The 14,570-nt window shown below is 38.7% G+C and overlaps 1 protein-coding gene across 4 annotated transcripts in view; it reads right to left on the minus strand.

The window, feature by feature from the left end:
- Positions 1 to 1,763: 1,763 nt before the first annotated feature.
- The window catches only part of USH1C (USH1 protein network component harmonin), a 49,954-nt gene continuing 37,147 nt past the window's right edge, over positions 1,764 to 14,570 (minus strand). For 2 of the 4 annotated variants that reach the window (XM_065839636.2, XM_065839635.2), the window contains exons 16-21: positions 7,842 to 7,883; positions 7,492 to 7,545; positions 7,245 to 7,344; positions 5,743 to 5,852; positions 4,958 to 5,013; positions 1,764 to 3,153 (exon numbers count right to left, since the gene is read on the minus strand). In XM_065839636.2, the coding sequence (XP_065695708.1) occupies positions 3,141 to 3,153; positions 4,958 to 5,013; positions 5,743 to 5,852; positions 7,245 to 7,344; positions 7,492 to 7,545; positions 7,842 to 7,883 (375 nt within the window). In that variant the 3' untranslated portion in view covers positions 1,764 to 3,140. Of the gene's footprint in view, positions 3,154 to 3,899; positions 4,015 to 4,957; positions 5,014 to 5,742; positions 5,853 to 7,244; positions 7,345 to 7,491; positions 7,546 to 7,841; positions 7,884 to 14,570 lie in introns of those variants that run through there. The other 2 variants (XM_071808955.1, XM_071808956.1) reach the window with 1 other exon arrangement.

Consider the following 14,570-nt stretch of genomic DNA (forward strand, 5'->3'; position numbering starts at 1 on the left):
CCCTGCAATGCATGCCATGGTTCTGATCCATAAGGCTTCACATTTTTTTGCCTGCACACAGGCACGCACAGGCTCACAGAGCAGATATGAAAGTCGCAAGTCTCTAATGTAATTCATGCTCCAGTTCAGCAACTGCGAGCGTATGCAGAAGACAACGCTGCAACTAACACGGCCAAGAAATTCCTGAGAGAATAAGAATGATTGCTAACAGTTCTGAGAAACTCTTCCTCTGGGTTATTATCCCATAGAGAAAGATAGTGGTGGTCTTAACCAAACAAACAGCTCTGAGAAAGTAGACATATTCCCTCTGAGATTACAGAGAATGAAAAACAAAAACCCATCTTATGTTAAAACCAGTTTGAAGCATTCATGATACAGTCAGTGAAGTACTTGGACTTGTTCCTGCTTTGTGTGTCAGGTCAGAGTTTCCATACTCCCAAAGGAAACTATGCATTGGCTGAAAAAAAAAAAAAAGAGAGAGAGAGAAAGTCCTATTTACCCCACTGTTATCTTTTCACAGCTGGCTTGATTGGACAGAGGTGAGGCATGGGCACACATAGTGACTATTACAGCCACCAGAAAACAATGCAGTAGCAACTCATATGGGTACCTGTTTAATTGGTTTACATCTGGCACACTCTGCTCACACATACCCCAAAGAAACTGAAAGGGTAGTTGCTTGAAAACTCTTATTTTCTTGGAGCTTTCTCCAACTTGTTGAACTAGTTGGTAAATGAAAGATGGGATCCAGCCCCAAGGCACTGAAAGCCAGAAATAAAGTAAAAAGCTACCTGACTAATAGCTCAAGAAAATGGTAATATTTCAGAAGTGTCAGCCTCTTTTTTTCTACCACCACCTCCTTACATTGCTTACTTTGCCATCCTAACACAGGTTAAACACACAAAAGTAACACTTTCTTACATACATGAAGTAATGAGCAGTAACTATTTCCTCAACTGCCTCTCATGCATTTTAAGCTGTATCCAAACAAATCGAGTTAACATGGTAGATGGGGGGAAGAAGGCAAGTTTTGTGACTGAGAAGCAAGCCTGCAACTCAACTGTTGGTACTCCCACAGATTTCCCAGCTCAGTCTTCTGTGCTTCTTTTGTCTCTGAAAAAATAATATCAATAAAAATATTTCAAATATCTAACCTTCGAGTTTTCTGCATTGTTTCTTAGTGCACTGAGACAGTAATCAGCGCAACTGAGCACTAATTGCAGGCTGAAGTTCACTACTGGTGTATTGCTGTGGCTCTCTATCTGCTGGTACATGGCATCAGAGCATCCCTTAAGAGAACATTTGATAGCACCACTCATCTCTCTGCATTGTCATACAGTCCAGATGGTTGCAGTATGTAGGCACCAAGGAACCAGAGCAGCAGGAGTACATACATTCTGTGGTGATTTTCCCTCTGGTGCTCATCTTGATGCATTTGGATTAGTCTGTCAGTTAAGAAGACTACAGCTCTGGGTAGATGCATCCAAAGACCTCACAAACAAAATAAACTGGAGCAGCTGCACTCTGTGGCTTGCCAATTATCAAACGACCAGATTTGCCCATAATATCTCAGTAAAAGATTACTGCAGCTCAGCCAAGTAACAACTCCCTGCTGTGCAAAGCGAATTTTCCTTTGAATTCCAAAGGGTGGCATTCTGTTGCAAATGGGTCTGTTATTAAAGATCAACTTGGAAATCTGTGTTCTTTAGCAGATTAAGTACTACTACTATGATGTACAAACCCAGAGACAAGGAGGAAATGACTTCTTCCATTTGGCAAATGCAATTTTATTTCTGGATTAGTTGTAAGAGTTAAGATTTTAAACATTCTCATGTGTATCCTAACAGACACATCAATTGGCATACTGGAACAATACTTCAAATGAAGAAATCCGTGTAATTAATCATCTCTATATAAGTACAGAGTTCTCAGGAACGTAATTGTTATTTTTCTGTGTTACAGAAGGGAGGGTTTCCAAACCTTGAAAAGGCAAGACTTCGGTGGGAATTTCATATGCCAAAGAACTATAAAAACTGGCTTTCATTAGTCCAGGTAAGAAAAATCTAAACACATTATGAAAAACATAATACAAACTGGCAAACACAAGAAAAGAAGGAAGGGAGACAATGACATTTCTAAAGAGATATCTTCATAATAGAAATAAATTACTAAGTCTACAACTGTAACCATACTTAAAGTCAGGTTAGTATAGATTTGATGGTCTTGACGAATTTATTTAAACAGAAGACACAGAGTCACCAAGAGCGAAATGTTACACTTGGTGACTTTCCTGCAGAGTTTAGTCATGTATAGAGCCTCACTGAGAACAAAATACATAACTGTAGGCTGTGAATCACACCCAAATTTTCCACCCATGACTATACGAGGGAGCAATATTTGCCACCAAGACAAATATTTGGTAGTATAACTGTGACTACAGATTATGTTTCTATCTGGACTACTTGCTAGCTATTTACTTTGCTGGTAGAGAAGATTCTTTACACCATATAAGCATCACTAAAATAATTCCTTACAATGCTAGCACTCTCGGTATTACAGGTTCTTCCATTGTCAGGGTTTTTATACTCACAACAACTCATAACTGAGCAACAGAAATGGGCATTAAGCAAGCTACAAGAATATGAGTGAGAACAGAAGTTAACTATATAGATTCCCATTTCTCCATGGAAAATCACTATGTATGGAGTAAAAATATAAATCTTTTTGCACCCAAACTGGCCTGTGAACGTGTAATCACAAGTGCTGCATGTGGGAACAGACATCTGTGTTCTATCTTCGTTTGTCACTTCGGTGTCTATTTCCAGGAAAACGGGAAGATAATTTTCAAAATTAGGCGCCCCAAAGCAGCGAAAAATAGACCAAGTTCTCACAGACCAAACTGCTCACTGGTAGTTCTTCTCAACGATCTTGCAAAAAACTTCTTGCTGTATGTCTACAGAATGATTTGATGTTACCCAAATTACCTGAAGAATCTGAAGTCTCTAGTTCATTTTACTGGTCTGATTGTTCACATTTCTTTAAAATAAAGACGCATTTCATGTGGTTATTTATTTCCTATTAATTTACAGAGCAGCAGGTTTCAGCAGGGGAAAGGCTTCATTTCTCCAGCGTAGCCTTTTTTAAAAAAATGTCCTGTGGCAAAAAAAGAAAAAGACATCGTGAAACAGATGCTGTTACCTGTAGTGCAATATTTAGTCTCTCTCGTAAGCACAGTTTTATATAACTAGATCTCAGCTGACTCATTGTAACTTGTATTGTAAGTAATAACTGAGAAAACCACAAATACCCACATGCAACTAGAAATTTTACCTCAGTTCTATAGATCTACGAGTGTACTTAGAGTAATTAGAGTATAGATAAACCATACACAGTAAACTAAGTTTGTGACACCAGGATAATTTCAGGATGAACCCATTGTATAGTGACAAATGAACACAGGCAAACTTCAGTGAAACTGAAAGTCATACTTGTTTTCAGGCACACCGTCTTATAATACAAATGGAAACTTGTTCTTTGGACAAGCCTTACAGGGAAATAATTTGGAGTTGCTTACATATTTATGAATTCATAAAGCCACAGCAGTGGTCCACAGATAAGGAAAAAAACTGGATTAATCCTACTTCTTTAGGCAGTGCCTCTTTATTTTGTAGTCTGGCAGATGATAACCCAAATCTACAGAGGACCTCTGGGGGACATTATGAAGTAGAAACTAAATACTAGTATTTTAACAGGAGAGGCATGGCAAAAGCCCAAAGAACACTTCAGCATGCCAGGAACAAAAGCAAGCATGGCATGCAACGCACAGGCACATGCTGACAAAATAACGCAGCCTCACAATGGACAGTCATGTTAACCCAGGTCTGGCTATTCACCATGAGGGAACACTGCAGTGGCTACAGCTGCAGGAGATACCCTTGTCTGTACACGGGTGCACTGCCTTCAAAAACCTTTCTGTGTGTGTTGGGACTGACTGCTGATGAGGAAATAGTAGGGCTAAATACATAGGATATGAAAACAAAAATAACAGTGACAGTTATTCCTTGCTTGTTAGTTTAAACACAATTTTACAGCAATTTTCAGTTGTTGTTAGCCAATAAAGCTATATTGATTTACCGCAACTAACACTCTGCTATTCTACATAGAACAAGTGTCCGGGTTAACAGTGATTACAAACTTTCCTCTGCCGTTTCACATGAAAGTAAGGATATCTTCAAATCTTTTCCTTCAGTCAAGCTAGAAAATATCAGTTTTACTTTTGAAACTGTTCACACAAAACAAAGCAAGTTGTATCAACTTGATACCTCTATCACACTTTAAGCCATGGATTCTTCTGTTTCACACCTATGCTGATTATCTTTAAAAAAGGACTCTCTAAATGTCACAAATTGCCAAGACACCCAAATCACTCAGCTCTTTTGAAAATTTTACACTTAGGTTGCTTTAGACAATGATAGTAACTGCAATATAATTAAAAACAAACAAAAAACAACACCACAAAACAGAATTAAATAGCTGGGTGTGATGAAGAATGTTTATGGACATTTGCTTCCCCAGATTATGATCTCTGGGGCTACAATAAGTGATCCAGATTGAAGTAAGAAATTTCTAAAAAAATAAAATAATAATAATTAAAAAAAAAATAACCCGCTCAAATCCTCAAAGTTTAATCCAAAAGTATGAATGTGTAGTCATGCACAACCAATTCTGAGAATCACAATTTCGAAAAGTCTGGGAACCACTGCTGTAATGCATGATACCTATAGCTACTTCTAACTACCAAACTAGCAACCACGTGATGCAGAAGGTTATGCAGCCCACAGTAAGGAAATACTTGAAAAACGCCTGATTAAAACAAACAAACAAACAAACAAACAAATTATATAAACTATTGTTACTGGCTTTTTAATCCCCTGAGAAAGCAAGCTTATGCACTTACATTTCATCATCGTATTCTTTTGGAGGTGATGCTGCAATGACCAAGTCAATCCAATCCTGAAAAAAGAAAGGCACAGGCAAATATATGCTGCTAAATACTGCTTTTAGATGTGGTTAGCAGATCATGGAGTATCAGACAGAGAATCAGGAAGGCAATCTGTTGCTGGAAAACCACAGGGAGCAGCAGAAAGATGTCTATTAAAGACTTCTATAGGAACATCATTTCAAGATTGAGCTGTTTGATTTGTATCCTGAAATTAAAGAAAAATCTACTGATCTTCCAACAAACTTCAAAGTAATTATTCCAATAATCATCCTCTATTTGGTCATCTTAGCAATTAATACAGTTCTTGCTGAGAAAACACTCACTGTAGCTGAATTGCAGCATTACTTGCACATTAAAAAAATCAAAGATAAGATATAAAATTCCAATCAGCTAGACAAGATGATATAATAAAATTCCAATCAGCTTGCAAATCATTTTCAATATCAAAGAGAGATTCTACAGATAAATGTGTTATAAACACTCAGAATGTAATGTGTTTAAATACCAATCTTGACATGTGGCTAAATGCCGTGAACTTTCACAGTCAATTACAAGTGTGGTTTTCAGAGATGCCATATACCAGTATCTTTGGCAGATTTCAGCTCACTTTGGTGACACATAGCATACCTGTTACTCGTGATGTTTGCAACCTTATTTGTGTTGATGTGACAATGTCATGAAAGAAAAGTATATCTCACAAGCGTTGTAGGTAGAACGAGCAAATATTCCAGGTTACTTACCCCACCCATATTCCAAGCTTTTGCTAAAGTTGTCTGTGCTTCTGCCAACTTGCTGTCAATTAATATCTTGCCATTTACAGCTAGTATTTCGTCCCCTTTCACTATGCCTCCTGGTGAAAAGACCAATATCGTATACATACATGTGAGTCTTTTCTGTCCCATATTTATGCAGTATTGAATATAACGGAAAGTGTCTTCACTTTTCACATGTGAAGGCTTCCACTAAAAATTGACACAGACAAGAAAGTTTGCTACATGCAAAAGGACTTTTTCAGCATGGAAATAAACACACTAATCTCTTACTGATCATGACCAGTAAGAAACTAGTTCAGTAAGATTTTCCATAGTAGGAGTTTGCCTCTCTGGGTAATCCATCTATTACAGCTCACAAATTGTGGTTGACTGTAGGCTGTTACTACTATGAAAATGGCAGCATTACTTAAATACTTGAAGGTGTAAGTGCTATTTGTCAAGGGTTGGCAGGACTATGATTGGTTTGCAAGAGCATGTGTAACGTTTAGTCTTTAGAACTGATTTTGACTTGCTAATCTGGACTGAAGCACAACCAGCTAAGTGGGACTGGATTCAAAGGGGAAAACGCAGATGGTAAGGGGACAGCTTTAGCTATGGGAGAGCTCACAGTAGTCAAGAGTCAAAGAGAAACAGAGTACCTGAGAGATCAAGCGGCTGAGATGTTTTCACAGCAAGAGTGACTTGAACAGGGTGCAGGTTGGGACAAGGTCAGCAAAAATAATGTAAGGAGATATTGTCGTGTCTGTCTACCTGGTCATCACCAGGGTTCTCAAGGAAAGGATGAGAGACACCAGCCACCAGGAGCAACCTTTGGATGTGTTGGTATGCACGTTCTTGTGCCTCCCGGAGAGCTAAGCTGTTAGACAGAAGGCTCTGGCCTTTGGTGGGGTTTTGGGAGCAAAGCCAGGTGTTTTACAAAACAAGTTACTATTGAAAGTAGCATTAAGAACAAAACTAAGCAGTGTAGTGTAGCCATGGTCTAGTAATAGCTTTGCACATGGAAGTACTACAAATATAATTGCTTGGAAATTATGAAACAATGGAGACCACACTCAGCATTCCTTAATTAATAGAATACCCCAGAGAATCAGGTAATTAAAAAAAAATACACACACACACATATATATATATATATATAAAACTGAAAAACAAGGGGTCCTTATTAAGAGAATAGCTGCACATTTTCAGGTCACATTATTGAAAATTCTGTTATGATAAAAATACAACAGCAGTGAGCATTTCTTCTTAAACACTATTTATAAAGTTTACATAATTATTAATTTAAGCAGTAGCCTTCAAAACATGAGCCTCTCTCTGAGCTGCCCTCAGTGCCAAGACAGGACTCAGCTGCCTTGGACAATCTAAGCGTGCCCCTCAGTAATCGGCATAGCTATGAAGTCAGCCAACAACTCTCATCCAGTGCAAGGAACCACTTTGCAGCAGCATTCAAATTCCCCATTGTTACTCACCATGTTTGTCTGCAGCACCACCCTCATAGATGGCAGACACGACTATCTTTCCAATTGGAGAATCAATTCCTCCCTCAACTGCAAGGTCTAGTGATCCTTCCTATTACAAAAGAATTTTAGTTCAGAAACAGCTGTTAATTTTTGCTATCAACAGGACCTTAATCTTTCCTTCTTCCCAGTAAATGGGACTGTACATTAAATGCTTACACAAACCCTTTAAGTATCAAACAAATAATACAGTACTTACCTTTTTAATTCGTAATAGCCGTACATCTTTTCCCATAATCTGCTCTGGGGTAAACTATTAAAAGACATAATGATTAGTCATTTCCAACTTGGAAGTACAAAAAAATTAGGCTGATCGATGTAGTTTATGGGAGAAAAGAGATCTTTTCCAAAATAGTGATGGAGGAAGATCAGATAATCTTTTTCTGTAAGAAAGTTACTTTTCAACATTATCAGAAAAGACAAATACACAAGCCCCAGCAAACCAACAAGCAAGAATCTTACCCCCTCCCAGCCCTCAAAAATCAAGGATGTGTTTTTTCCAGTGTATTTCATATTAAACAGTGAGATGTATTTGAATTATCTCCTTACCATTGAATATGGATCAAAATCTTCCAAATATTTCTGGAAGCCCTGAGGATAAAACAACGCTTAACTGTAAAAACATCAGGCTCATGCACACGTTTAACCCACAAACCCCATTTTATTTATTAGTGAGAGAACATATAATTCTGTAAACTATGAAAGAAAACAGTAAATGGAGAAAAGCACAGAAAGGCAGCAAACAGTCCATCCTGACAGTCAGAAGACACTTCAAAACCTCATGACAGAACAGTAGTTTGAGCTGGTCACACTGTGGAGCAATTCTGAGGAATGGTTTACCACTCTGTCAGCTCTGCGGTTCCTCTGACAGAACAGCACCAGATCTTGAAAGCATTATGGGCAGGTGTGTTCTGCCACACTCTTCTGAGGAAGCTTTCTTGGGACTATCATCATGTTGGGCTTTATCTAACACAAGCAGAAGTGACAGGCTCCAATGCGCCTGCCAGGAGCACAGTGTCTGGGTTGTGGGACTCCCTTCCAGCCCTCTAGTTTCTCTCTTCTTTTCCATGGAGTTTCAGGGAGCTGGCTCCATACCACAAGCAACTGCAGGACAATACTGATTTTGTTTTCATTTAGTTCTGTGGAGGACTTAAAAGTTTTGGCAGGGAGTGTCTGAAATAGGGAAGATGATATTGCAGATAGGTAGAGCAAGGTCTAAGTTTTGAAAGGACCCACACCTTCTTAGAACTTACAAAACCCACTGCATTACCCTTGTCAGACCAACACTGCAGGGACAAGGTGAAAGTTCCCTTTTCTGCAAAGATGAGAGTTTCTGAGTCAGCAACTGGGAATCAATGCTGTTTGGGTGGCAACTTCTGGAGGAGGATTACGAGTTACTGGGTGAGACTGTAAGGGCAATACTGGAGATTTATAAAATCTCTGCACTTATCCTGCTTGTTAAGGCAAGGACTTCAGGGCTTACCAGAAACCTTTACTGAGGAACCCAAATGCTGTATCACTGTTGCGGCTTCAAGCTTTAATAACCTGGGGCTACTGGAACACAGAACTACACAACCCTTTGCTGACACAGCAGCCAAGCCAGTATCTGATGCAGGCCAGCAGTTCAGTGCATGATCAGGCTTGGGATATTCATTATTGCCCTCTTTTCTACTGGATCCATCTGTTCCACTCTCAGACTCAGCTAAGCCTTTTTCCACTTGTAAATCTGATGTACAGCTAAAGGTTGCTCTGGGGTCTTTAACGGCTGATTGTTAAATGACAAAGTTGCAGCAGATGACACTAATGCCTCCTCCTGTTACCACATTTATCATCTCTCAGTTGCCTGTATAATTTTGGCATGACTATGAATGATCCTCTGGGATCAGATCTCACCCCTATGACCACTGCTTCTGACAAAGTCTGTGAGCACTACAACACAGGTCTGCATTAGCAGCCCCCCAAGTGTACAACAGAGCTACCCACTTGTCCAGCCACATGCACACAGACCAGGCAACGGGGTGCTGGTGACTCTGTCACGGACTAGCAGTCATTACACAGAGGAACACTGAATCGTCCAGCATAAGCCCTGGCCTTCTGCAGGCTGCCTCTCTCTCCACCTTTTCCCTAAGATCAGAAGACCAACTTTGGCAAATCATGTTTTCATTCTGTCTTCTTCTGAGAAGAAACATTTTCAAGGGTTGAAACATGACCTTGTCTTGCCAGGCTCCAGAGAGCTAAATCTTCAGGTCACAACTGCAGAGCTTTTGCTTACTGTCATGTTTTTGTTTGTTCGTTTAATAGGGAAATAGGTAGAATGGGAACATGAGACACTTTATTTAGCATTTGTTAACTGCTAACTTTGAGGAACTAAATAAATGGGAATTTGATCACAGGCTTCAGCAAGAGTAGGATTTCATCTTGGGGGAAAAGCAAACAAACGTTCATTCATTTACAAAGTGCTTTAATATTATGAATAGTTTTACTAAAACTGTAGGAGAAACATTTTACAATGATAGCTACCTAAACAACAGTTTGAATAGCTGGATTTGTATTGACCTGTGGAATCACGGGTGAAGTAGATATCTATGGTCTTGGAGCAAGTAACCTAGAGGAAAGAACTCCCACCTCAGCCAAGTCACTAATTCATTATGTAATCTAAAGGAAGTCATTGAACTCTCTTTGTCCCAGGTCACCCTCATGAAAAACAGATGTTGCCCTTGAAGAAAGTTCTCCTGGGAAAATAATTTTTAAAAAGGAAAAAAAAAAAAGAAAAAGAAAAAGAAAAGAAGAGAAAAACACAAAACACAACACGCACACACCAAAAAGCAACACTAAAAATCCCACAACAAAAAAAAACCTGCAAACAAGGAAACTATATGATCTGGATCCAATAATGTACAAATACAGCTCTGATACAATGGAGACATCCACTGAACTGTAATAAATCTTCCCCAAAATAGGCTTCACAAATTTGGAGAGCAGGGAGCACACTCCATACCCAAGCAAGGATTGATAAACCAAACAACACCAAGTGGAAACCACTGTGCTAAGCCTACTCGTCTCCTACTCAGGACATCTCAGGCAAAGGATTGAAGACCATTCTGATCCTTCCTTGACTTAACATTCATTGGACTGAACACAAGTAGAACATGGAACATTAAAATGTTTGATTGCACTGAAACAATTATCTATCTGGACTTCTAGATGAATGGCAAACTTAATACTTAAAAAAAGCCAAACAAACAAACCCACAAACACATAAGCCAATGGTACTGCTCACTAAAGTTTTTAGTATCATTTGTCAATAGTAACTGAGACTTGACTGAAATAAACAAAAAAGAAGAATGAAAAGAGAAACCCCTGACCAGATTACAAAATTTTCCTGAAAACACATTTGCTGAGAACAGAACATTCTAACACTCAGTGGCAACAGAATGATCTCAAAGTTTGATTTATCTCAGTCAAATTAAGTTTTCCCTTCTAGAACTAGACTGAAACTGATCAAAAGAAGAAAATCTTAATTATTAATCTTTATGACTTACCATTCAAAAGCTCACACTGTGAGCTCCAAACTGTGCACCAACATTTTCATGTACCATGGCAATGCATCTAACTTAGCTTGTACTAGTAAAGGCGTTTTCCACAGAAACTGGCATATTTAATGACAGTAAGGAAGTCAAGCATGAAGTTCACTTCAGGTGACTGTCTATTGAACCACAAGTCAAACAAAGAGGAAGAGATGAAAACTTCGTCACTATGACAGAGGAAAGCAATAAAAGTAGTAATACCACAGAAAAATCCTACATAATACAGAAAGGCCACATAAGTGCTTTCCTCTACCAGTTCCTCAGATTTCCTACCAATAACTATGCTAGTGTAATAGTTCCATTTGTTAAACTAAGAAAATACATTATTATTGAAATTGCAACTGGAGACTAAAAGAAGATTGCACTAACCATATGAGCAGTTACAGATGGTTCAACCTGAAGGATTTATTATCCTCTCATTCTTCACCTGCCTAGACTAGCAGGAGCCACAGGAACACACCGAAAGTTTACAAAGACTAGTAATTCTCATGCACTAGGGCTGCCTTGCACCCTCAGTTTTAGAAACTGAGCAACAGGATTAGAAAGCAAAGTTTTAAATCTATGATCAGTCAAAACAAGAAGTACCACACAAAACACGGAAAATGTTCTTTTACTTGTTTTTTGTTAGATCTAAATGATGAATTGTAAACCACCATCCTTTTAAACATTTCTTGTGGCTGCAAAAGAAAGAAAATTGCCAAACCAGATATTAGCTTTTTGCTGTAAATAAGTATCACCTACTCACAAATAATCTCACCACTTTTTTTGAGTTCTAGGGACTGAACCACAAGTGCACTTCTTTGTGCTTGTTCCCTATACTGTATCAGAATGAGAGAATACACACAGTGAAATAGTACTGAAGTCAAAGAGGAAAGAACTCCAGAGAAACTACATAAATAATGCACATTTCCATACCACAAGACTTCTTAAAAATATTTTCTATGACTCCTTTTATCCCTAATTTCTGCAGAACAGTGCTGGGGTCTTCTCTATGAATTCTGGAAAAATAATTGAAAAGAAAGATACAAAAAACACTAGACAAGTAATTTCCAAAATATTTTAAAAATCATGATAAATATATGTTCTACATTTAAGATTTGCTCCCCTAGTGAGGAATATTCTATACTGTAAGGTGTATTCCGTTATTAAATTCCTCATGAAGGTGATAAGCTGAAAGAAGAGACGTGTGTTTGGGCCCATCCTGAAAGAATCATTTACCTAAATACCAATTACTAGTACAACTTTGTTTTACTTGAAGTAAAATTCCTCCTAAATTTAATTGGCTTATTTCTGAGTGATCTTGCTTCAATGTGGACATCTACAAGTAATTTCACAATATCGATTAACAACTGCTGGACTTTATTGTGATGGGCTTCAATGATTTTAATCTCATATTGATTCTGTTTTTCTTTTGCTTCCAGTGCATTAACAAAATAGTTCACTGTAGTTTGGAATCACTTAAAATACAGAACCTCTTACTATGTTACAAAAATTTTCAAAAAGGAAATGGGCTAAAACTCCCCCATATATATGAAAAACCCACCCCTCACACCTCTCCAGCCTCCACTCAAAACTCTCCATCAAATCAGGAAACATATTTGAGTCTTCTGAAATAAGACAACTTTCTACAGACTAAACTACGGTATTTACATTTCCAAACTCCATTTGCTTTAAAACAAATAACTCTATATCAGTTTCACTACTGATTCAATCAGTGTCCTACAGTCATAACCTTACTTGAAAAAGTGTTTCTGCTCCTGAGTTAATGAAAGATTTGTGGTCTGCATCCAGAGACTGAGTTTTCATCTTGAAGGACTTTCGCTCAAGTCTGGCAAGATTTTCCACAAAACTCCTCAGACCCTCTCTTTCAAAAGCCCTTTCAACACAGCTGGGTTTGTTATAGTTACGGCAAATAACTGAACTTTCCAGTCATCGCACATCTTACCAAACAGTATCTAAGCATCTGTCTCGGGTCTCTTGACCTGATAAAGGGGCTGGAGCACAAGTCTGATGAGAAGCAGCTGAGGGAACTGGGGCTGTTCAGCCTGGAGAAAAGAAGGCTGAGGGGAGACCTTACCGCTGTCTACAACTACCTCAAAGGAGGTTGTAGCAGGGAGGGTGTTGGTCTCTTCTCTCAAGCAGCAAGTGACAGGACAAGAGGAAATGGCCTCAAGTTGTGCCAGGGGAGGTTTAGATTGGATATTAGGAAAAAATTCTTCACTGAAATGGTTGTCAGGCATTGGAACAGGCTGCCCAGGGAAGTGGTGGAGTCACCATCCCTGGAGGAGTTTAAAAGACAAGTAGATGAGGTTCTTAGGGGCATGGTTTAGAGGTGGACTTGACAGTGTTATGTTAACAGCTGGACTCAATGATCTTAAAAGTCTTTTCCAAGCAAAATTATTTGATGATTCTATGACTGCAGTCCTGCAGAATCAGACTTCAAATTGTGCAAATCAGAAGAAAGCTTAAATATTCATTCTTTCTTTCAGAAATGCTGCATCCAATCACAAAGGAGGGAGAGAGGAAAAACCTTTAGCAGCAGCAAGTGCATCCAAGCCTTCTAACTCACACAACAGAATGTTTGTAACAGCTGGGAGAGCAGAGACTAATGTTCATGTTGGTTTTGCTCCTCTGAAAAACTGACCACTAAATCAAAACAATCCTTTCCTGTTCCCTGAGCCAAAATTTAATTAGCCTTGCCACAAGTGTACTCCAATTGACTCAAGTACAGCAGATACAAACAGTTCACACTGGTTTTGGCCCAGAGCAGCCATAGGCAGTAAAGTCCCCACCCAAGCTTTAATCCTCTCACATCATTTCCCTGCTTATGTGAGAACAAGTTCAGTTTCATGAACTACTAAAAGACCTGGGAATTCTGACCCGATTTCAGTTAATATATGAAGACTTAAGTCACCATAGGGCCTTCACTGTTCCTATCTGGCCCAACCATCTTCATGTTTCCATTCTTGCATGTTTATTGTAGGCTTAGGTTCATGCTTTTCATCACCTTTACTAGTGAACTGCTTGAGTGCAGGCTCACTTGATCAGCTGTTTAAATCAAGTAAATTAATCAAGAGTTTGGTACTCAATACAGCTAAATTCAGTCAAAAACAAGGCAGAAGGAATTTTGTGTATTATGTCATATTAGACAGAGTGTGTGAAATTCAGCAAGACAAGAAATAGGGTAGCAAAAGATACTTTGCCTTTGGTGATACTTCCTGTCACTAAAAGAAGCTGAACCAGCAGTGTATCTGAACAACTGACCCAAGCAGGGAACACCACCTCAACTCTGCAAACAAGAAACATTCCTTCTGCATGAAATTGAATTATAATTCTTACACATTCTGGAGACAGGCAGGTACCTTCTTGTCTGTTTTGTCATACACTGACCTTTTCACCTTTTAACTAACAGAAGTAGCCTCCCTCTTTACTTTGGTATCCATACAAAAGCTTTACTCCACATATTACTGTGACTTCATTGCAGCCAGGATGAATACTCTTTACAGCATTAAGTTATAAATGGAAGTCAGAGGTAAGAGGTCTACAAAACGAATTTATAAACTGATGTCTCTCCCAAAGTCCTATCAGAATACTACTCTCACTGAAACTGTGATCTTCCAACTAAAGCAGTTTGGGAATGAAAATGACTGACATTTTATCAGACTTGTGATTTGGAAAATGTGCATGCATG

The sequence above is a fragment of the Patagioenas fasciata genome, chromosome 5, assembly GCF_037038585.1.
Source record: "Patagioenas fasciata isolate bPatFas1 chromosome 5, bPatFas1.hap1, whole genome shotgun sequence".
Classification (NCBI taxonomy): domain Eukaryota; kingdom Metazoa; phylum Chordata; class Aves; order Columbiformes; family Columbidae; genus Patagioenas; species Patagioenas fasciata.